This window comes from Pleurodeles waltl, chromosome 1_2 (genome assembly GCF_031143425.1).
Source record: "Pleurodeles waltl isolate 20211129_DDA chromosome 1_2, aPleWal1.hap1.20221129, whole genome shotgun sequence".
Taxonomy (NCBI): domain Eukaryota; kingdom Metazoa; phylum Chordata; class Amphibia; order Caudata; family Salamandridae; genus Pleurodeles; species Pleurodeles waltl.
This window is the reverse complement of record NC_090437.1, coordinates 1316150994-1316169683: the sequence shown is the minus strand read 5'-3', so window position 1 is coordinate 1316169683 and position 18690 is coordinate 1316150994. Positions and strand designations below refer to the sequence as shown.

Below are 18690 nucleotides of genomic sequence, written 5' to 3'. Positions count from 1 at the left end.
ATAAACAGGAAAGGTCACTCTCCTTTCTAGCAGTTGTGGCCATATCTCCCTGCAAAATGGGGATGTCAAGATATTGTCCAGTATTCTAGCTCCCGTCTCAAGGGAGTCCTCCCCTCTTTAATTCATCATTCGCAAGAAGGGTTTGTCCCAGTTCGCTTATCACGCATTCATCTTCTTACATTAGCTCAAGCAGTTTGGCTAGTAACGGACCTTCCAGATGAAGCCGTGGGACTGTTGTTAGATGCTGAGAAGGCCCTTGACAGGTTAGAGTAGCACTACTTGATTGCCACGCTCCAGAAATTTGGTCATGGTGATGATGTCATCTTCAGAGTGAGGTGGCTCTATGATTCCCCCTCGGTGCAGGTTAAATATGGGGGCTTTCTTTCTGACCCCTTCCCGGTCTGCAGAGGTACTGCCCATTCTACCTCCTGCTATTTCTCCTTCATGTTGCAAAGTTGCTCCCTCACTCTGCCTACTGGCTAAGTTGTCACTTATCCTATGATCATATCTTTCGGAATTGTTCCGCCATTCGCCCCAATGGGGTCTATGCTCCACGAATCTACAGGTTTGCCCTTGTCACATCCGGACCCCCTAATACACCTCTATGACTTATTGGATCTTTCCGAGCTGACCTGCCATGTCGCTTGCTCGTCACTGCCCTTACAGCTGCCAAGATATGTATTCTCCAACTTTGCCATCACATGAGGAATGGCTCGCGGAGATGTACAAAACTGCATCCTTTGACAAGGTAATTTACAAGTTAAAGGATAAATCAGATATTTGTCTTCTCACATGGTCCCCCTTTCTGCAGGATACACCTCCCTCTAATTCGCATTGAATCTTGATTCTTCCTCATCATTATCATTGCACCCCGTGCCCCCTTTTTTCCCCACATTACCATGCTTGGGCTTTGCCTGGCTGGCCTTCTCTTCCATACTTTTTAGTTTCGTTTTCCCTCCCCTTTTTCTTTCTGCCCTTCTTCCCTTCTCTTTAATTTCCTCTTTCTCTAGATTATATTCTTACCAGTTTCTTTCTTTTCTCCCTTTCCGTTTTACAAGACAAAGCACTATATGGACACTAATTTAATAATTACTACTGGAGGATTTGTTGAGTTCCCAGTCTCCACCCCCAGACTGCCCTGGTGCCCTGGTGCCCATCTCTGCATAAGCCAGTCTACACCGGTTCAGGGATCCCCCAGCCCTGCTCTGGCACGAAACTGGACAAAGGAAAGGGGAGTGACCACTCCCCTGACCAGTACCTCCCAGGGGAGGTGCCCAGAGCTCCTCCAGTGTGTCCCAGACCTCTGCCATCTTGGATTCAGAGGTGTTGGGGGCACACTGGACTGCTCTAAGTGGCCAGTGCCAGCAGGTGACATCAGAGACCCCTCCTGATAGGTTCTTACCTCTCTTGGTAGCCAAACCTCCTTTTCTGGCTATTTAGGGTCTCTCCTCTGGGCTATTCCTCAGATAACGGATGCAAGAGCTCACCAGAGTTTCTCTGCACTTCCCTCTTCGACTTCTGCCAAGGATCGACCGCTGACTGCTCCAGGAAGCCTGCAAAACTGCAACAAAGTAGCAAGATGACTACCAGCAACATTGTAGCGCCTCATCCTGCCGGCTTTCTCTACTGTTTCCTGGTGGTGCATGCTCTGAGGGCTGTCTGCTTTCACCCTGCACTGGAAGCCAAGAAGAAATCTCCTGGGGGTCGACGGAATCTTCCCCCTGCTAACGCAGGCACCAAAAGACTGCATCACTGATCCTCTGGGTCCCCTCTCATTGTGACAAGCGTGGTCCCTGGAACACAGGAGCTGGGTCCAAGCGTCTCCCACAGTCCAGTGGCCCTTCTGTCCAAATTTGGTGGAGGTAAGTCCTTGCCTCCCCACGCCAGACAGCAAACCTGTGTACTGCGTGATTTGCAGCTGCTCTGGCTTCTGTGCACTTTTCCAAGACTCCCTTTGTGCACAGCCTAGCCTGGGTCCCCAGCACTCCATCCTCCACTGACCAACTCGCTGAGTTGGACTCCGTCATGGGTCCCTCCTTTGTAACTCGGAGTCGACTGCTGTCCTCAGATCTTCTAAGTGCCTGTTCCGGTACTTCTGCGGGTGCTGCCTGCTTCTGCGGGGGCTCTCTAAGTTGCTGAGCACCCCCTCTGTCTCCTCCTCCAAGGGACGACATCCTGGTCCTTCCTGGTCCCCAGCAGCACCCAAAAACCTCTACCACGACCCTTGCAGCTAGCAAGGCTTGTTTGCAGTATTTCTGCATGGAAACACTTCTGCAACATCCAGCACGCCGTGGGACCTCTTCCATCCAAAGGAAAAGTTCCTAGCCCTTTTCGTTGTTGCAGAATCTTCAGCTTCTTCCACAAGGAGGAAGCCCTTTTGCACCTTCATCTGGGGTTTTCTGGGCTCCTGCCCCCCCTTGACACTATCGCGACCTTTGGACTTGGTCCCCTTCCTTTTCAGGTCCTCAGGTCCAGGAATCCGTTTTGAGTGTTTTGCTGGTGCTTGTGGTTCTTGCAGAATCCCCTATCACGACTATTGTGTCTTTCTGGGGTAGTAGGGTAACATTACTCCTACTTTCTAGGGTCTTGGGGTGGGGTATCTTGGACACCCTGACTGTTTTCTTACAGTCCTAGCGACCCTCTACAACCTCCCATAGGTCTGGGGTCCATTCGTGATTCACATTCCACGTTTGGAGTATATGATTTGTGTTGCCCCTAGACCTATGTTCACCTATTGCATCCTATTGTAATTCTACACTGTTTGCACTACTTTTCTTACTGTTAGTTACCTGTTTTGGGTTTGTGTACATATAACTTCTGTATATTACTTACCTCCTAAGTGAGGGTATTCTCTGAGATACTTTTGGCATATTGTCACTAAAATAAAGTACCTTTATTTTTAGTAATTCTGAGTATTGTGTTTTCTTGTGATGTTGTGCTATATGATATAAGTGGTATAGTAGGAGCTTTGCATGTCTCCTAGTTCAGCCTAAGCTGCTTAGCCATAACTACCTTCTATCACCCTAAGCTGCTAGAAACACCTCTATTCTACTAATAAGGGATAACTGGACCTGGCACAGGGTGTAAGTACCACAAGGTACCCACTATAAGCCAGGCCAGCCTCCTGCAGTCTGGGTAAAGAAGGACGTGAACGGAATAATGGTCAATGCAACCAGTGGTATAACAAAGGCCCCCATAGACCCCATGGTTCCATGGGCCCCCCTCAGCACACTGCACTGCAACGCTCATAATTCTTGTAGAAAAACGGTAAAGAACTCATTTTGAACACAAATGAACTCATTAATCACCGGTAATCTTCATTACACTGAACCATAGTCCTTCTTGTCCCTGACCTCACTGCTTGAGGTGAGCCCCGCCTCCCAGACAGCATCACATGCGCTCTAATAGAAAACAGACTACAAAGTAGTCTTTCTTTACAGTGTGTCATATGACGCATAAGAACCTTCCTTCTTCCCACAACGGCCTATTGGATAAGCCAAGGAGGAGGCGCCCAGGGATGGAGTTTATGCACACGTGCCAACATTTTAGAAAATGTAAGAGGGAGTTTAAATCAAAATAATTGGAGAATGTATTTCCCCCATTGACTTCTATTGAAACAGAGGCAATTTCAGGCGGGAGCCAAAATAAAGCCATTTTGCCTACAAATATCGAGAGTCTTTATCCTGAATTGAGTGTGTTGCCCCGTAAGGGTACAGGACTGGGACGAAGAGGGTGACGGCTTAGGTTGATGAAAATTATTGGTAACAAACAATTTCATTGCCCCTCCACGCGTTCTCCTCGTCCCAATCCTCACCTGTGGATAGGTACCAACCACACCTAAAAATGCAAATTAACTTTATTACATAAGAAATAGCAATGAAATCATTGCTAATTTTAGGATACTTGAACCAAAATAATCAAACACAGAGTCAGGGCATCATAGCTGTCAGCGCACTCACCTTTAGCCTGGAGGAAAAAAATGCCCATAGACTTTAATGGGTCCACCAGGTTTTCAAACCTACATCACCATTGAAAAAAGCGTCCATTCCCCATTAACCTTATTGGGGTCACCCTCTTAAGCGCCTGACTTCTCCCTCATTTTGTGGGTCAGGGGTGACAGGTGTGAGGTTTCTCAGGGAGCTGCTCGCGACACCTAGGCTTGGTAGAGCTGCTAACGGACCCCCACAAATACTTCGGTGAAACTGGCCCCCACGTGTCCAGGGCGAAGTGACAAGTTCCCACCTCTCCTCTGCGCAGGCGTCAATTCACCAAAATGCCAAGGGCAGTGGAAGTGACCACATGCCCTTTGACCTCCACTTTTGTTTACACTCACACACACTCACAGAAGCACACTCTCACCCGAAAGTGCGCACACAACATACATTTTAAAGCATTTGTACTTAACTCAGCTGTCATGGAAGGGCGCAGTCACATTTTTATTACACTAATAGTGAATCATATTTTATGTTTCACTATTAGTGTAATAAATAATTAACAGGAAACAAAGAGAGCGGAGTGCCAAGTGACGTCCATAAGGAGGAGATGCCACTGGGTTCCTGGCAGTGAATTTGCCACCTCTGAAGCCAGGGGTCGCAAATGGCAAGCCAGGGGTGGCGGCTGCGACCCCTGGCGACCCCTAAATGACGCCCATGCTCCTCTGGCAGCGGATTGGGCTCTACATAAGTGCTAATTAACAATAGCAATGTGATGTACTGTTTACATCCGTGTGCACAGGTCCTCTTGAATTATGCGGCAGGAGAGGGCCAAATTATGCGGCAAGGTTGAGTAAATTAAGCAACAAGAAAAGGCAATTTATGCTGCATGATATGGCACGTTTTGTACTAGTATTACTTCGATATTTCGTCATTTTAAAATTGGGAACATTGTATGGGCTTTGGTGGCATCTGATTAGCAACAGTTTAACACCCTGCTATGGCAATAAGCAACAAAGGTGAGCATTCCGGCTTTGCAAAGGGCCTTCCATTGTGCGGCAACACAGGTCGCTGCAGTTTCAATAACTTTTTAACCGTTTGAGCTAGAAACATCTTTTTTCGGTAAAATCTGTAGATTATGCGGTGGATGAGGGATTGTGTGGCAAATCTATATTTATGCGAAAATCGTCGCAGCCGCACAATGGCAGTGGCCCTGCGTCTGGGGGTCTCGGAGCTGCATCTTGAGAGGGCCAGGAGCAGGATGTCTGACTGTGCGATAACCCTCCAGGCCAGCAGGCGTCAGCAGCACAGCTGGACCTGCCCACGAGGAAGCAGAGGGAAGGTATGGCTGGTTGTGGCTGCTGCTGCGGAGCCTGGGATGAAGCACACCTGCGGGCGGGTCCCTGCCGCCGGACAGGGACTGTCACGGGGGCTCCACGGCTGCGCCCGCAGAGGAGCTGGTGTCTGCTCAGGTAGGGCACGTGACCCGGGGTCCCCGGTTACACCTCTGCCTGGGAGGCAGTGGCCCGGGACCAGCCTCTGCCCGGGGGATGGATGGAGCCCCCTCCTACAGGATGGAATGAAGGGAGGGGCGCCTGGTCCAGCCTCTGCCCTGCAGGATACACGGAGCCGCCCCTCGAGGGTGGGATGATGGCAGGAGGTGCCTGGACCAGCCTCTGCCGTGGAGGGTGCACGGAGCCGCCTCCCTGAGGGTGGGATGAAGGGGGCGCCTGCTCCAGCCTCTGCCCGAGAGAACGGATGGATGCGCCTCCCTGTGGATAGGGTGGAGACAGGGGCCGCCTGGACCAGCTTATGCACGGAGAAAGGATGTATGGGAAATGGGCTCCTGTGCCAGCCTGTGCCAGAGAGGCTGGATGTGAAGGCGGGGGCGCCTGGTCCAGCCTCCCTGTAGGTGGGTTGGAGGCAGGGGGCCCTGGTCCAGCCTCCCTGTAGATGGGAGGGAGGCAGGGGGCGTCTGGTCCAGCCTCCGTGTAGATGGAAGGGAGACAGGGGGCACCTGGTCCGGCCTCCCTGTATATGAGTTGGAAGCAGGGGGCGCCTGGTCCGGCCTCCCTGTAGATTGAAGGGAGGGAGGCAGGGGACGCCTGTTCCGGCCTCCATGTATATGTGTTGGAGGCAGGGGGCCCTGGTCCAGCCTCCCATGGAGGCAGGGGGCGCCTGTTGATGGGGTGGAGACAGGATACGCCTGGTCCGGCCTCCCTGTAGATGGGTTGGAGGCAAGGGGCGCCTGGTCAAGCCTCCCTGTAGATGGGAGGGAGGCAGGGGGCGCCTGGTCCAGCCTCCCTGTAGATGGGTTAGAGGCAGGGGGCCCTGGTCCAGCCTCCCTGTAGATGGGAGGGAGGCAGGGGGCCCTGGTCCAGCCTCCCTGTAGATGGGAGGGAAGCAGGGGGCGCCTGGTCCAGCCTCCGTGTAGATGGAAGGGAGACAGGGGGCGCCTGGTCCGGCCTCCCTGTATATGAGTTGGAAGCAGGTGGCGCCTGGTCCGGCCTCCCTGTAGATGGAAGGGAGGGAGGCAGGGGACGCCTGGTCCGGCCTCCCTGTATATGTGTTGGAGGCAGGGGTCACCTGGTTCAGCCTCCCTGTAAATGGAGTGAAGACAGGGTACGCCTGGTCCGGCCTCCCTGTAGATGGGTTGGAGGCAGGGGACGCCTGGCCTAGCCTCCCTGTAGATGGGTTGGAGGCAGGGGGCCCTGGTCCAGCCTCCATGTAGATGGGAGGGAGGCAGGGGGTGCCTGGTCCAGCTTATGCCCGGAGAAAGGATGTATAGGAAATGGGCTCCTGTGCCAGGGAGGCTGGGTGTGAAGGTGGGGGGCGCCTGGTCCAGCCTCCCTGTAGATGGGAGGGAGGCAGGGGGCGCCTGGTCCAGCCTCCCTGTAGATGGGTTAGAGGCAGGGGGCGCCTGGTCCAGCCTCCCTGTAGATGGGTTAGAGGCAGGGGGCCCTGGTCCAGCCTCCCTGTAGATGGGAGGGAGGGAGGCAGGGGGCCCTGGTCCAGCCTCCCTGTAGATGGGAAGGAGGCAGGGGGCGCCTGGTCCGGCCTCCCTGTATATGAGTTGGAAGCAGGGGGCGCCTGGTCTGGCCTCCCTGTAGATGGAAGGGAGGGAGGCAGGGGACGCCTGGTCTGGCCTCCCTGTATATGTGTTGGAGGCAGGGGTCACCTGGTCCAGCCTCCCTGTAGATGGGGTGAAGACAGGGTACGCCTGGTCCAGCCTCCCTTTAGATGGGTTGGAGGCAGGGGACGCCTGGTCCAGCCGCCTGTAGATGGTTTGGAGGCAGGGGGCCCTGGTCCAGCCTCCCTGTAGATGGGTTGGTTTCAGGGGGCCCTGGTCAAGCCTCCCTGTAGATGGGTTGGAGGCAGGGGGTTCCTGGCGTAGCCTCCCTGTAGATAGGAGGGAGGCAGGGGACGCCTGGGCCAGCCTCCCCGTAGGTGGGTTGGAGGCAGGGGCGCCTGGTCCAGCCTCCCATAGATGGGTTGGAGGCAGGGGGTGCCTGGTCCAGCCTCCCTGTAGATGGGAGGGAGGCAGGGGGCGCCTGGTCCAGCCTCCCTGTAGATGGGAGGGAGGCAGGGGGCGCCTGGTCCAGCCTCCCTGTAGATGGGAGGGAGGCAGGGGGCGCCTGGTCCAGCCTCCGTGTAGATGGGTTGGAGGCAGGGGACGCCTTGTCCAGCCTGCCTGTTGATGGGTTGGAGGCAGGGGGCCCTGGTCCAGCCTCCCTGTAGATGGGTTGGAGGCAGGGGGCGCCTGGTCCAGCCTCCCCGTAGATGGGTTGGAGGCAGGGGGCCCTGGTCCAGCCTCCCTGTAGATGGGTTGGAGGCAGAGGGTGCCTGGCGTAGCCTCCCTGTAGCTGGGAGGGAGGCAGGGGACGCCTGGGCCAGCCTCCCCGTAGATGGGTTGGAGGCAGGGGGCGCCTGGACCAGCCTCCCCGTAGATGGGTTGGAGGCAGGGGGCGCCTGGTCCAGCCTTCCCGTAGATGGGTTGGAGACAGGGGGCGCCTGGTCCAGCCTCCCTGTAGATGGGTTGGAGGCAGGGGGCGCCTGGTCCAGCCTGCCTGTAGATGGGTTGGAGGCAGGGGGCACCTGGTCCAGCCTGCCTGTAGATGGGTTGGAGGCAGGGGGCCCTGGACCAGCCTCCCTGTAGATGGGTTAGAGGCTGGGGGCGCCGGTAGATGGGTTGGAGGCAGGGGGCGCCTGTTCCAGCCTCTCCCTGTAGATGGGTTGGAGGCAGGTGGCCCTGGTCCAGCCTCCCTGTAGATGGGTTGGAGGCAGGGGGTGCCTGGTGTAGCCTCCGTATAGATGGGTCAGAGGCAGGGGACGCCTGGTCCAGCCTGCCTGTAGATGGGTTGGAGGCAGAGGGCCCTGGTCCAGGCTCCCTGTATATGGGTTTGAGACAGGGGGCCCTGGTCCAGCCTCCCCGTAGATGGGTTGGAGGCAGGGGGCGCCTGGTCCAGCCTCCCCGTAGATGGGTTGGGGCAGGGGGAGCCTGGTCCAGCCTCCCCGTAGATGGGTTGGAGGCAGGGGGCGCCTGGTCCAGCCTCCCCGTAGATGGGTTGGAGGCAGGTAGCCTGCCCGTAGATGGGTTGGAGGCAGGGGGCGCCTGGTCCAGCCTGCCCGTAGATAGGTTGGAGACAGGGGGTGCCTGGCCTAGCCTCCCTGTAGATGGGATGGAGGCAGGGGTGCCTGGTCCAGCCTGCCTGTAGATGGGTTGGAGGCAGGGGGCGCCTGGTCCAGCCTCCCTGTAGATGGGAGGGAGGCAGGGGGCGTCTGGTCCAGCCTCCCTGTAGATGGGAGGGAGGCAGGGGGCGTCTGGTCCAGCCTCCGTGTAGATGGGTTGGAGGCAGGGGACGCCTGGTCCAGCCTCCCTGTAGATGGGTTGGAGGCAGGGGGCCCTGGTCCAGCCTCCCTGTAGATGGGTTGGAGGCAGGGGGCGCCTGGTCCAGCCTCCCCGTAGATGGGTTGGAGGCAGGGGGCCATGGTCCAGCCTCCCTGTAGATGGGTTGGAGGCAGAGGGTGCCTGGCGTAGCCTCCCTGTAGATGGGAGGGAGGCAGGGGACGCCTGGGCCAGCCTCCCTGTAGATGGGTTGGAGGCAGGGGGCGCCTGGTCCAGCCTCCCCGTAGATGGGTTGGAGGCAGGGGGCTCCTGGTCCAGCCTCCCCGTAGATGAGTTGGAGGCAGGGGGCGCCTGGTCCAGCCTGCCCGTAGATGGGTTGGAGGCAGGGGGCGCCTGGTCCAGCCTGCCCGTAGATGGGTTGGAGGCAGGGGGCGCCTGGTCCAGCCTGCCCGTAGATGGGTTGGAGGCAGGGGGCGCCTAGTCCAGCCTGCCCGTAGATGGGTTGGAGGCAGGGGGCGCCTGGTCCAGCCTGCCCGTAGATGGGTTGGAGGCAGGGGGCGCCTAGTCCAGCCTCCCTGTAGATGGGTTGGAGGCTGGGGGCGCCGGTAGATGGGTTGGAGGCAGGGGGCGCCTGTTCCAGCCTCCCCGTAGATGGGTTGGAGGCAGGGGGCCCTGGTCCAGCCTCCCTGTAGATGGGTTGGAGGCAGGGGGTGCCTGGTGTAGCCTCCGTATAGATGGGTCGAAGGCAGGGGACGCCTGGTCCAGCCTGCCTGTAGATGGGTTGGAGGCAGAGGGCCCTGGTCCAGCCTCCCTGTATATGGGTTGGAGGCAGGGGGCGCCTGTAGATGGGTTGGAGGCAGGGGGCACCTGGTCCAGCCTCCCTGTAGATGGGTTGGAGGCAGGGGGCCCTGGTCCAGCCTCCCTGTAGATGGGTTGGAGGCAGGGGACGTCTGGGCCAGCCTACCCGTAGATGGGTTGGAGGCAGGGGGCGCCTGGTCCAGCCTCCCCGTAGATGGGTTGGAGGCAGGGGGCGCCTGGTCCAGCCTCCCCGTAGATGGGTTGGAGGCAGGGGGCGCCTGGTCCAGCCTCCCCGTAGATGGGTTGGAGTCAGGGGGCGCCTGGTCCAGCCTGCCCGTAGATGGGTTGGAGACAGGGGGTGCCTGGCCTAGCCTCCCTGTAGATGGGTTGGAGGCAGGGGGCCCTGGTCCAGCCTCCCTGTAGATGGGTTGGAGGCAGGGGACGTCTGGTCCAGCCTCCTCGTAGATGGGTTGGAGGCAGGGGGCGCCTGGTCCAGCCTCCTCGTAGATGGGTTGGAGGCAGGGGGCGCCTGGTCCAGCCTCCCCGTAGATGGGTTGGAGGCAGGGGGCGCCTGGTCCAGCCTGCCCGTAGATGGGTTGGAGGCAGGGGGCGCCTGGTCCAGCCTGCCCGTAGATGGGTTGGAGGCAGGGGGCGCCTGGTCCAGCCTGCCCGTAGATGGGTTGGAGGCAGGGGGCGCCTGGTCCAGCCTGCCCGTAGATGGGTTGGAGGCAGGGGGCGCCTGGTCCAGCCTGCCCGTAGATGGGTTGGAGGCAGGGGGCGCCTGGTCCAGCCTGCCCGTAGATGGGTTGGAGGCAGGGGGCGCCTGGTCCAGCCTGCCTGTAGATGGGTTGGAGGCAGGGGGCCCTGGTCCAGCCTCCCTGTAGATGGGTTGGAGGCTGGGGGCGCCGGTAGATGGGTTGGAGGCAGGGGGCGCCTGTTCCAGCCTCCCCGTAGATGGGTTGGAGGCAGGGGGCCCTGGTCCAGCCTCCCTGTAGATGGGTTGGAGGCCGGGGGGTGCCTGGTGTAGCCTCCGTATAGATGGGTCGGAGGCAGGGGACGCCTGGTCCAGCCTGCCTGTAGATGGGTTGGAGGCAGGGGGCGCCTGGTCCAGCCTCCCTGTAGATGGGTTGGAGGCAGGGGGCGCCTGGTCCAGCCTCCCCGTAGATGGGTTGGAGGCAGGGGGCGCCTGGTCCAGCCTGCCCGTAGATGGGTTGGAGACAGGGGGTGCCTGGCCTAGCCTCCCTGTAGATGGGTTGGAGGCAGGGGGCCCTGGTCCAGCCTCCCTGTAGATGGGTTGGAGGCAGGGGACGTCTGGGCCAGCCTACCTGTAGATGGGTTGGAGGCAGGGGGCGCCTGGTCCAGCCTCCCCATAGATGGGTTGGAGGCAGGGGGCGCCTGGTCCAGCCTCCCCGTAGATGGGTTGGAGGCAGGGGGCGCCTGGTCCAGCCTGCCCGTAGATGGGTTGGAGGCAGGGGGCCCTGGTCCAGCCTCCCTGTAGATGGGTTGGAGGCAGGGGACGTCTGGGCCAGCCTACCTGTAGATGGGTTGGAGGCAGGGGGCGCCTGGTCCAGCCTCCTCGTAGATGGGTTGGAGGCAGGGGGCGCCTGGTCCAGCCTCCCCATAGATGGGTTGGAGGCAGGGGGCGCCTGGTCCAGCCTGCCCGTAGATGGGTTGGAGACAGGGGGTGCCTGGCCTAGCCTCCCTGTAGATGGGTTGGAGGCAGGGGGTGCCTGGTCCAGCCTCCCTGTAGATGGGTTGGAGGCAGGGGGTGCCTGGTCCAGCCTGCCTGTAGATGGGTTGGAGGCAGGGGGTGCCTGGTCCAGCCTGCCTGTAGATGGGTTGGAGGCAGGGGGTGCCTGGTCCAGCCTGCCTGTAGATGGGTTGGAGGCAGGGGGTGCCTGGCCTAGCCTCCCTGTAGATGGGTTGGAGGCAGGGGGCCCTGGTCCAGCCTCCCTGTAGATGGGTTGGAGGCAGGGGGCCCTGGTCCAGCCTCCCTGTAGATTGGAGAAAGGCAGAGGGTGGTGGGGGGCGAACAAAAAGGGCAGGAGTGACTCAAGACTGGACAGCCTCGGTATTTGGCAACCCCCACTTGCCGCATCACTAGCCTGTTGGCTTCTGAGAACAACTTGGGGCATCAACCCTTCTTCTCTTACAAGTTAAGCCCTGGGAGTAAACCTGTGCGAGGCCATCTGAGTACTTGTGAAGTAGCTCAGGGGGTAACGCACTTACATGACAACTTCCTCTATCACGACCAGACGCTTGCTTTTTTAGCCCAAAGTTTCTTATTTTTTCCTACTTTCTCCTTCCCAAAGTATTGGCCTCCGGCAAGCCTGATGTAACCCTTCTTGTCTTTCTAAGTCTGCTTCTGGGGTGATCCCTATTATCCTTTAAAGGTTAGTAAAGTCAGTGCGGTTGATTTTGTTACTGTTATAACACTTGATGCGTAAAGCGCTTAGAGGTTCAGTCTTATGGGTGTTGGCGCTGGACACGTGTTTTTGAGCCACACAGGGTTCTGCTTTATTTACCATAATAATGCATAAGCATCAAATTTGTTTCCCCAGCACACAGGAACAATATGGCTTTGGAAACTAGTACCTTTGGGCCTAAATGATGCTGCTACGAGAACCGTGCAGTGTAGGGCTGTTTCTAAATATTTCACCAGCAATCAGTTTTCTTTATGTGGCGAGCTTGTCCCTTCCTCACAGCCTGAAGCCTTTGCTGTCTCTCTGGACCTGATGGTCTCTTCAATTGTAAATAATTCTTCCTCTGCTCTCCTAAAGCTGCTGACACTGGTTCGTTGTCCAGAGAGACCCCCTTTTCATCAGCTGTATGACTTGTTCTGTTAGCCCCTGTTTCTTCCCGTCTACAAGTTTGTGTTGAAATGTTCCTCAGTTTGTATGGTAGTTTTGTGTGTCTTTTCTGTCTCTGTTCCTATGTGTTCTCTGTAGTGTCTTAGAACTGTAAGCATTAGGGCCCCGTGTCCAGGGGCCGGCTAATGAAGGACATTACATAATCAGTCTGGGAGGTGTCAGTGTGCGGTTTTTAACGGTTATTGGGATATTGAGAGTTTAGTTACATGTTGTACGCTGATGAGTAAAGACGTTAACTACGAGCTCCATGCGCGGTGTGTTCTTGCGCCTGTTAGTGGGCGGTGAGAACACAACGTTCCTCTCTTCATACGCTTCTTACATGCTCTTCTGCACTGCCCATCCCGCTCATTGTTTTACTTTTTTTTTTTTATGAGGGTCAGGCAACTGTAAAGTCCTTTTTTTAGTGCTGGCACATACTTTTATTCACTTTTCTGAAAAATTTTACTTTATTGGTCTAAGATACTTGTTTGGCATGTTAGAGTGGTAAATTAAAATGGCCACTGTGCATCATGCATCATGTGTGCACATGTATCCCAGTACACACAAACAAACTGCCTGCCATTTTGGAATGGGATTCCCTTGATAGAAAATCCAATACAAGATTTCTCACCATGTGTCCAAATGCATTCACTTGCAAATGGCAAAAAGCATTGGCAAAACCAACCACCCAGCCTTTCAGAGTCGAGACCTATTGGCTTGCCAATGCCTCTTAAAAATATACTCTCCTCTCGCCATACTGACTATTGAATCAAGATGCTTTTTCAAAACAAAAGATACAGTTTCATAAAGGAAACATTTCAAATTTATCAATTTTGTACGAAATCTCTCTTTTTACTGCATCTACAAAATTGTCCTAGGCCTAATCATAATCCTAAATTCATCAGTGTACCATCCACTTTCATTTTGATAACCTTTGGCTTACACTATTGCTTCTGTATGGTTGAATAAAAAGGGGTACCAACACGCAGACAGTGAAGGAACATGACCAAGATTTCTATTCCTGCCCTATGAAGCCAGCTGCCCCAGAAGATGTTTATCCTTGCCCCACTTAGATTCTTAACTTTATTTTGGTCCAGAATCTTTTTGAGCTAGGCTAGCTCAGTCTAAAAGGTGCAATGCTTTTCATTTTTACTAGCCAGTTCTAGGGTTGTGCACGCCAGGAATTCTCCCCGTGCAGCCCTCTCGTGTGTGCACACATGATCACATGTAACTAGCCCCGGGCCTCCTACCCTTGCTGCACCACAGCAACCTTTCCTTAGCAGGGCAGTACGCGCAGTAAACACGTGCAGTCCATTTCACAATGAGTTTACTTTGGGTGAGTCCCCGACTTGGAGGCTCCATCACAGTGTTGCGTGGGCTCTTATTATCCTAAATTAGACTACTGGATTTCTAGGCAGCAGGATCATTCACTGTGTGGGGGACTGAGTCGGACCCACTTGGAAGGACCTGTGTCACCCTAAACCCGGTTTTGCTCCGGCTAACTAGCAGTGCCTCATTTCCCCCAAAGGGAAGAGATGATTGGGCAGCCGAGCGCATGACATCTTTGGAACCTCTCAGGGAAGTCGTGGTCACTCAGATCCAAACCAACCCTCTCATTTACAGTATGATCTCATATACAAATGAGAAAAGGCAGTATAAGTTTTATATAATGTTTTAATAAAACGACTGCATTTTAGATAATAAGGCGTGAGCCGCAATAACCAGAACCATACAACACAGTAGGATTGAAATAGTCACGAGGGGAGTGAAACATAAGAATAACGCTATCATGGTGTGTAACAATTTCTACTCTCCCTCAGCTAGTTCTATTTCGAGCACAGCATGTTAAGCTTCTAACTTGCCTTTCTGAATCCCTTGGGAGACATCAGCCCTCATACCTGAGCAAAGGCATGTCATCTGTTTCAGCATCTGCAACGAGGCAGTCAGCGTCTAGTTGTGGTTCCCTGGTCGGAATCTCCCTCTTGCGTGTATTGGGACAAGGAAGTGTTTTTATAACTAACATGTCAGCGTGATCACAAAATGTCCCTACACAGGAATGCCAAAGACTAAACTCCTACCACGTCTATCGGCAATGTACCAGACTGTATCCTTGACTGAAGCACTGAGTAATGCGTTATGGAGAAGTCCAGTGCTGAAGTAGGTTAAACAGTGTGATATGAAATATAAAACAAGACCGTAGAACTGGCTATTTGAAAAATAACAGTACGAAGCCAAATAAAAAGCATTTAGAGCAAAGTGCACGAAGGCTCTAAGCTACGAGCAAAGGAATAAAATACATCCAGGGCAAAATGCACAAAGGCCTAAAGCCTGAAGCTAATGCGCAAAGGATACGTAAAACTGACCACACTACAACAGTAAAAGGTCAAAAACCAGGTGGTCAAAAAGCAAAAAATCAGGGTGGACCAGATGGTCAGAACTGTCCTCTCACGCCCCGTTATTCTGATATCCTGCATCTACTCCCCACTTCCTCACTCTCTCACCTGAGCCTTACCACTGCAGTTGGAATATTTCAGCAAAATTAGATAACATATGGAGTAATAACAATTATATGTGCATTTTTTAAGTCTAATGCAGGAACCAAACATTGTCATTTATACAATTAATATGTATAATGGTAGCAGAATATAACATTTGCTAATTTCAGGAAATATATATCATTGCAGTAAAGTGCATAATGTGCTATGCAAAATTAGTACAATTTTTGTTATAACTTACCTTTCTTCTTGTCTCAAAGCTGACAGCAACTTCACCCATATTCGCACTGCACCAAAAGAGGTACCTTATTTCAGCATTTTGAGCAAGCCATTATCTACCCCTGAATTTGAAATTGGAGGCTAAACAATGTATTTCCAACTTAATTATGTGCAGTGAAAACTATGGATTTAAGTACCTCTGTGTGCAATACACTAATACGACTGAGAACTGAAGCTTTGGATACTTCCTTTTTCAGTTACAGTCCTTTGAGATGACATCTATTGAAATTATTATCCGATGTTGCTTATGCCCTGAAAAAGTTCTAGGAATGAAACACGTTGGTTGTTTGTGGTGTTAAAGAACTTTTACAATGAAGAGGCTTATGAAAATCTTTCAGAACAGGATCAAGACTGATTAAAGTTGCATGGTATGCAAAATAAAGATGCACTGGTTTGCGGCCCAAGAAATCATCAGTGGCTGAGATTATTTCAAGCATCCTTTCCATCACATTTTTTGTAAACTTCAGTGCAACACCCTAAGTGAGATGGGTATGCCTAGATGTGGGACCTGTGCATACTGTGACATGGGAGCCAAGCTGTATCCAGCTGATGAGTCATAGTAAGAGGGAAACAGGTCTTGGGTTGCTTGTGTTCTGGTTCAGGTAGGATGTGCCCGGTAGTTTGGGCTAGACTATCTCCATTGGAGTAGGGTCGAGTCTAATATGCATATGGCTGCATGCAAACTAGGTTGCATGGTGCACAGCAAAAAAAAAATCAATAAACCTTAATGAGGTCCAGAGTAATTACTTGTGGCTGAGATTAATTGAAGTATTTCATCCTTCACTTTTTGTATACTTCAGTGCAATACTCACTCATAAACTCTTTCCTCTAACTGAGCTCTGTTATCCAGCTCTTAACATGGGAATTCCATCTAGTGCTACATGACAGTGAATGCCAAGGATTAGTGTGTTTACTGTACACAAGTATAACTACAAAGCAACTATAAACATAAAAGTTGCTAGGTCTTCTCCTAGCTACTCTGCCCAAAACCTCCTAAGCACCTCTCAAACCCATTTAACCCTCCTCTGCTTGCCTTGTCAAAGAAGCAAGAAAATAAAACCTCAATTTGTCCATTGTAGGAGACTTTCAGTCTTCACTGGCTGCCACTTGAGGCTAGAACCAACTTGAAAATAGCTTGTCTCACAACAAGGCGCTACACCTCAGTCTGCCATCCTATCTAAGACGCAAAATTCACACCACAGAATGTCAGAGAAACACCAGAAGCAAATCGGCATAGATTCTTGAAAGAACCATGACAAAATAATCTAAAACTTTCAGCTCCCAGTGGTTGAATTCATATAAATGAAGATTCCGATGGAATCTGAACTTCCTAGCACAGTGGTTCCCAACCTGTGGTCCGGGGACCCCTGGGGGTCCCTGAAGCCTTCTCAGGGGGTCTGCAACTGCTTAGAAAATTAAAAAATATTAACAAATATTGACAAATTAGGTCCCCAGCTGCCAGTAATGACTCAGGTGGGGGTCCCCGGATTCCAATGGTGATTCAGTGGGGGTTCCTGGGTTCCATTAATGTTAAAATGGGGGTCCACATAAATCAAAATGTTGGAAACTACTGTCCTAGCCTTCTGTAATGTCCTACAAAGTGAACTTTTCAAACTCTACCTGAAACCAGATAAAAACAATACAATAATAACCTGATTGTCACTCATATTTGTGATGTCATGTGACCTGTTGAGCAATGCATGCAGTGGCAGGAGGCAACGGTCTTAATCTACCATAACTGGATGACTTTTGTGAGTTTTTCAGGTTGAAGTTCCCTTCAACGGAAGGCTTTGCAAGTAATTTTTGAAGGCTTTTTACAATGCCTGACTCTTTACTATATAACATTATTTCTGCTTCAAATAAGGTTGGTGCAGCGAGTATTAACATAAACAAGATATATTGTCCCACGAAGCCTTATAAGCCATTGATTGGGGGCAATGATTGCAGTATTTGTGGTTTTATATTGAAAGTTCACTTTAGAAGATTTGGAAAATGTATCCCGAAGGTCGAGGTTCCATCATTCCTGAAACAAATTATTATTTATTTATTTTTTTATACAATAAGCAAAATAATTGCATGTTTTTACCTCATGGTTTAAATTTACAGGTAACAATGCTGACCCCCACAGCAGCTTGGAGCAACCCACAATAAATAGGTTTTTTTTAAATAAAATGATTACCTACTTTATTTTTTTCTTGGCTTCCGAAACGCGAACCTCTCTACAGTGCCAAAAAATCTATCTGACTGCCCAGTTTTGTGAAGTTTGCCTAGTTTCTTTTTGGCCACCCTTCGTAAATAGCTACCACGACCTTTATTTTAGGATAACAGCTACTACTCGTGCTGTATGTTTTTTCTCAATGGGAAGCCCTGGGTGCTTGGTTATTTAGGTTGGGGGAAAAGTGGAGCTCATATTCATCTTAGTGTCAACAAAATTCCAGTCAATTCTTTTAATTTTTGTTTTACCTTAGTAGTTTTCCCCATAGGTGAAGTGATTTATGGATGTTTTCATTAAGCTCCATGACATTTTGACATTAATAGGTGACATCTGTCATCTCTCCACTTTTCCTCACTTCTGATTTGTTGACACAGCGACAAAATGGCATGTGAACCATAGGTGTACCATATGAATAAAATATACAGGTAACACTGCTGACCACCCCCTCAAAAAAGAGTGCCTCCAAGTTTCTGATATTAAGGGTGCCTGTTTCACCATTTGTGACCAGCCAGCCAGGACATCTTGAAGGCAAGAGCAAGTAGAACACCCAATGCAGATATCTCAGTGTGGACTAATCCTGGCCATCCTTGACTCCTTGCCACTGCTTGCCCCAGTCCTTGTCCATACAAGGCTTGGTGCTGATACACTGGCTTTTTTGTAATATTTGAATACTTTTGGGAAGTAGATTGTATCTGTTCTCCACAGATTTTTTGTTTTCATTCCCTCTGCTCTCCTCTTGCTTCATTAGTTTATGAAATTCCACGTCCCAGCATTCTTATACGTTAGAAACCAAGGTTTTCACAAGGCTGCATATATGCATAATGTAGGTGAAATTCAGTGTGAGAGATTAGGTGGGAAATCCTTCTGGAGCTGAACCAAGAAGAAATTAGCAGGATGTATATAAGTTCACCATGAATACAATAAAAAAAACACACACAAACACAGAATTGGATGTTTTGTAATCAGTACTCTAGTCCACGGTTGACAGTGAAACAGAGGATTCAGCATTTCTACCTTGCTTGTTTTTGTTTAGGGCGAAAATGTAACAATGGCTGTTCAAAGCACATCTGTTGAATAAACACCACATCCTTGAGAGTGAGATGCCTGCTGTTGTAAGAGATATCAGCGGTGTGAAACCTTACAACCAGAAAGGAGATTTCTCAAGGGCCAAGTACTGTTTTGGGTGGAGTAAAGAGCAAGGTGGGAGATGGTTTGCCTTATATTTTTAATGATTGTCCTTTATTTTTCAGTGAACTTTAGGACAAATTGGGAGGTG

The 18690-nt window shown here is 52.2% G+C and overlaps 1 protein-coding gene across 2 annotated transcripts in view; it reads left to right on the top strand.

Annotated features, from left to right (window-relative positions):
• The window catches only part of LOC138251138 (zinc finger protein 271-like), a 134760-nt gene that overhangs the window by 110022 nt on the left and 6048 nt on the right, over nt 1–18690 (top strand). The window contains exon 1 of one of the 2 annotated variants that reach the window (XM_069205625.1): nt 5243–5404. The exons of the other annotated variant lie outside the window; for it this stretch is intronic. Within the exon in view, the coding sequence (XP_069061726.1) occupies nt 5311–5404 (94 nt within the window). The 5' untranslated portion in view covers nt 5243–5310. Of the gene's footprint in view, nt 1–5242; nt 5405–18690 lie in introns of those variants that run through there. 2 annotated transcript variants of the gene reach the window in all.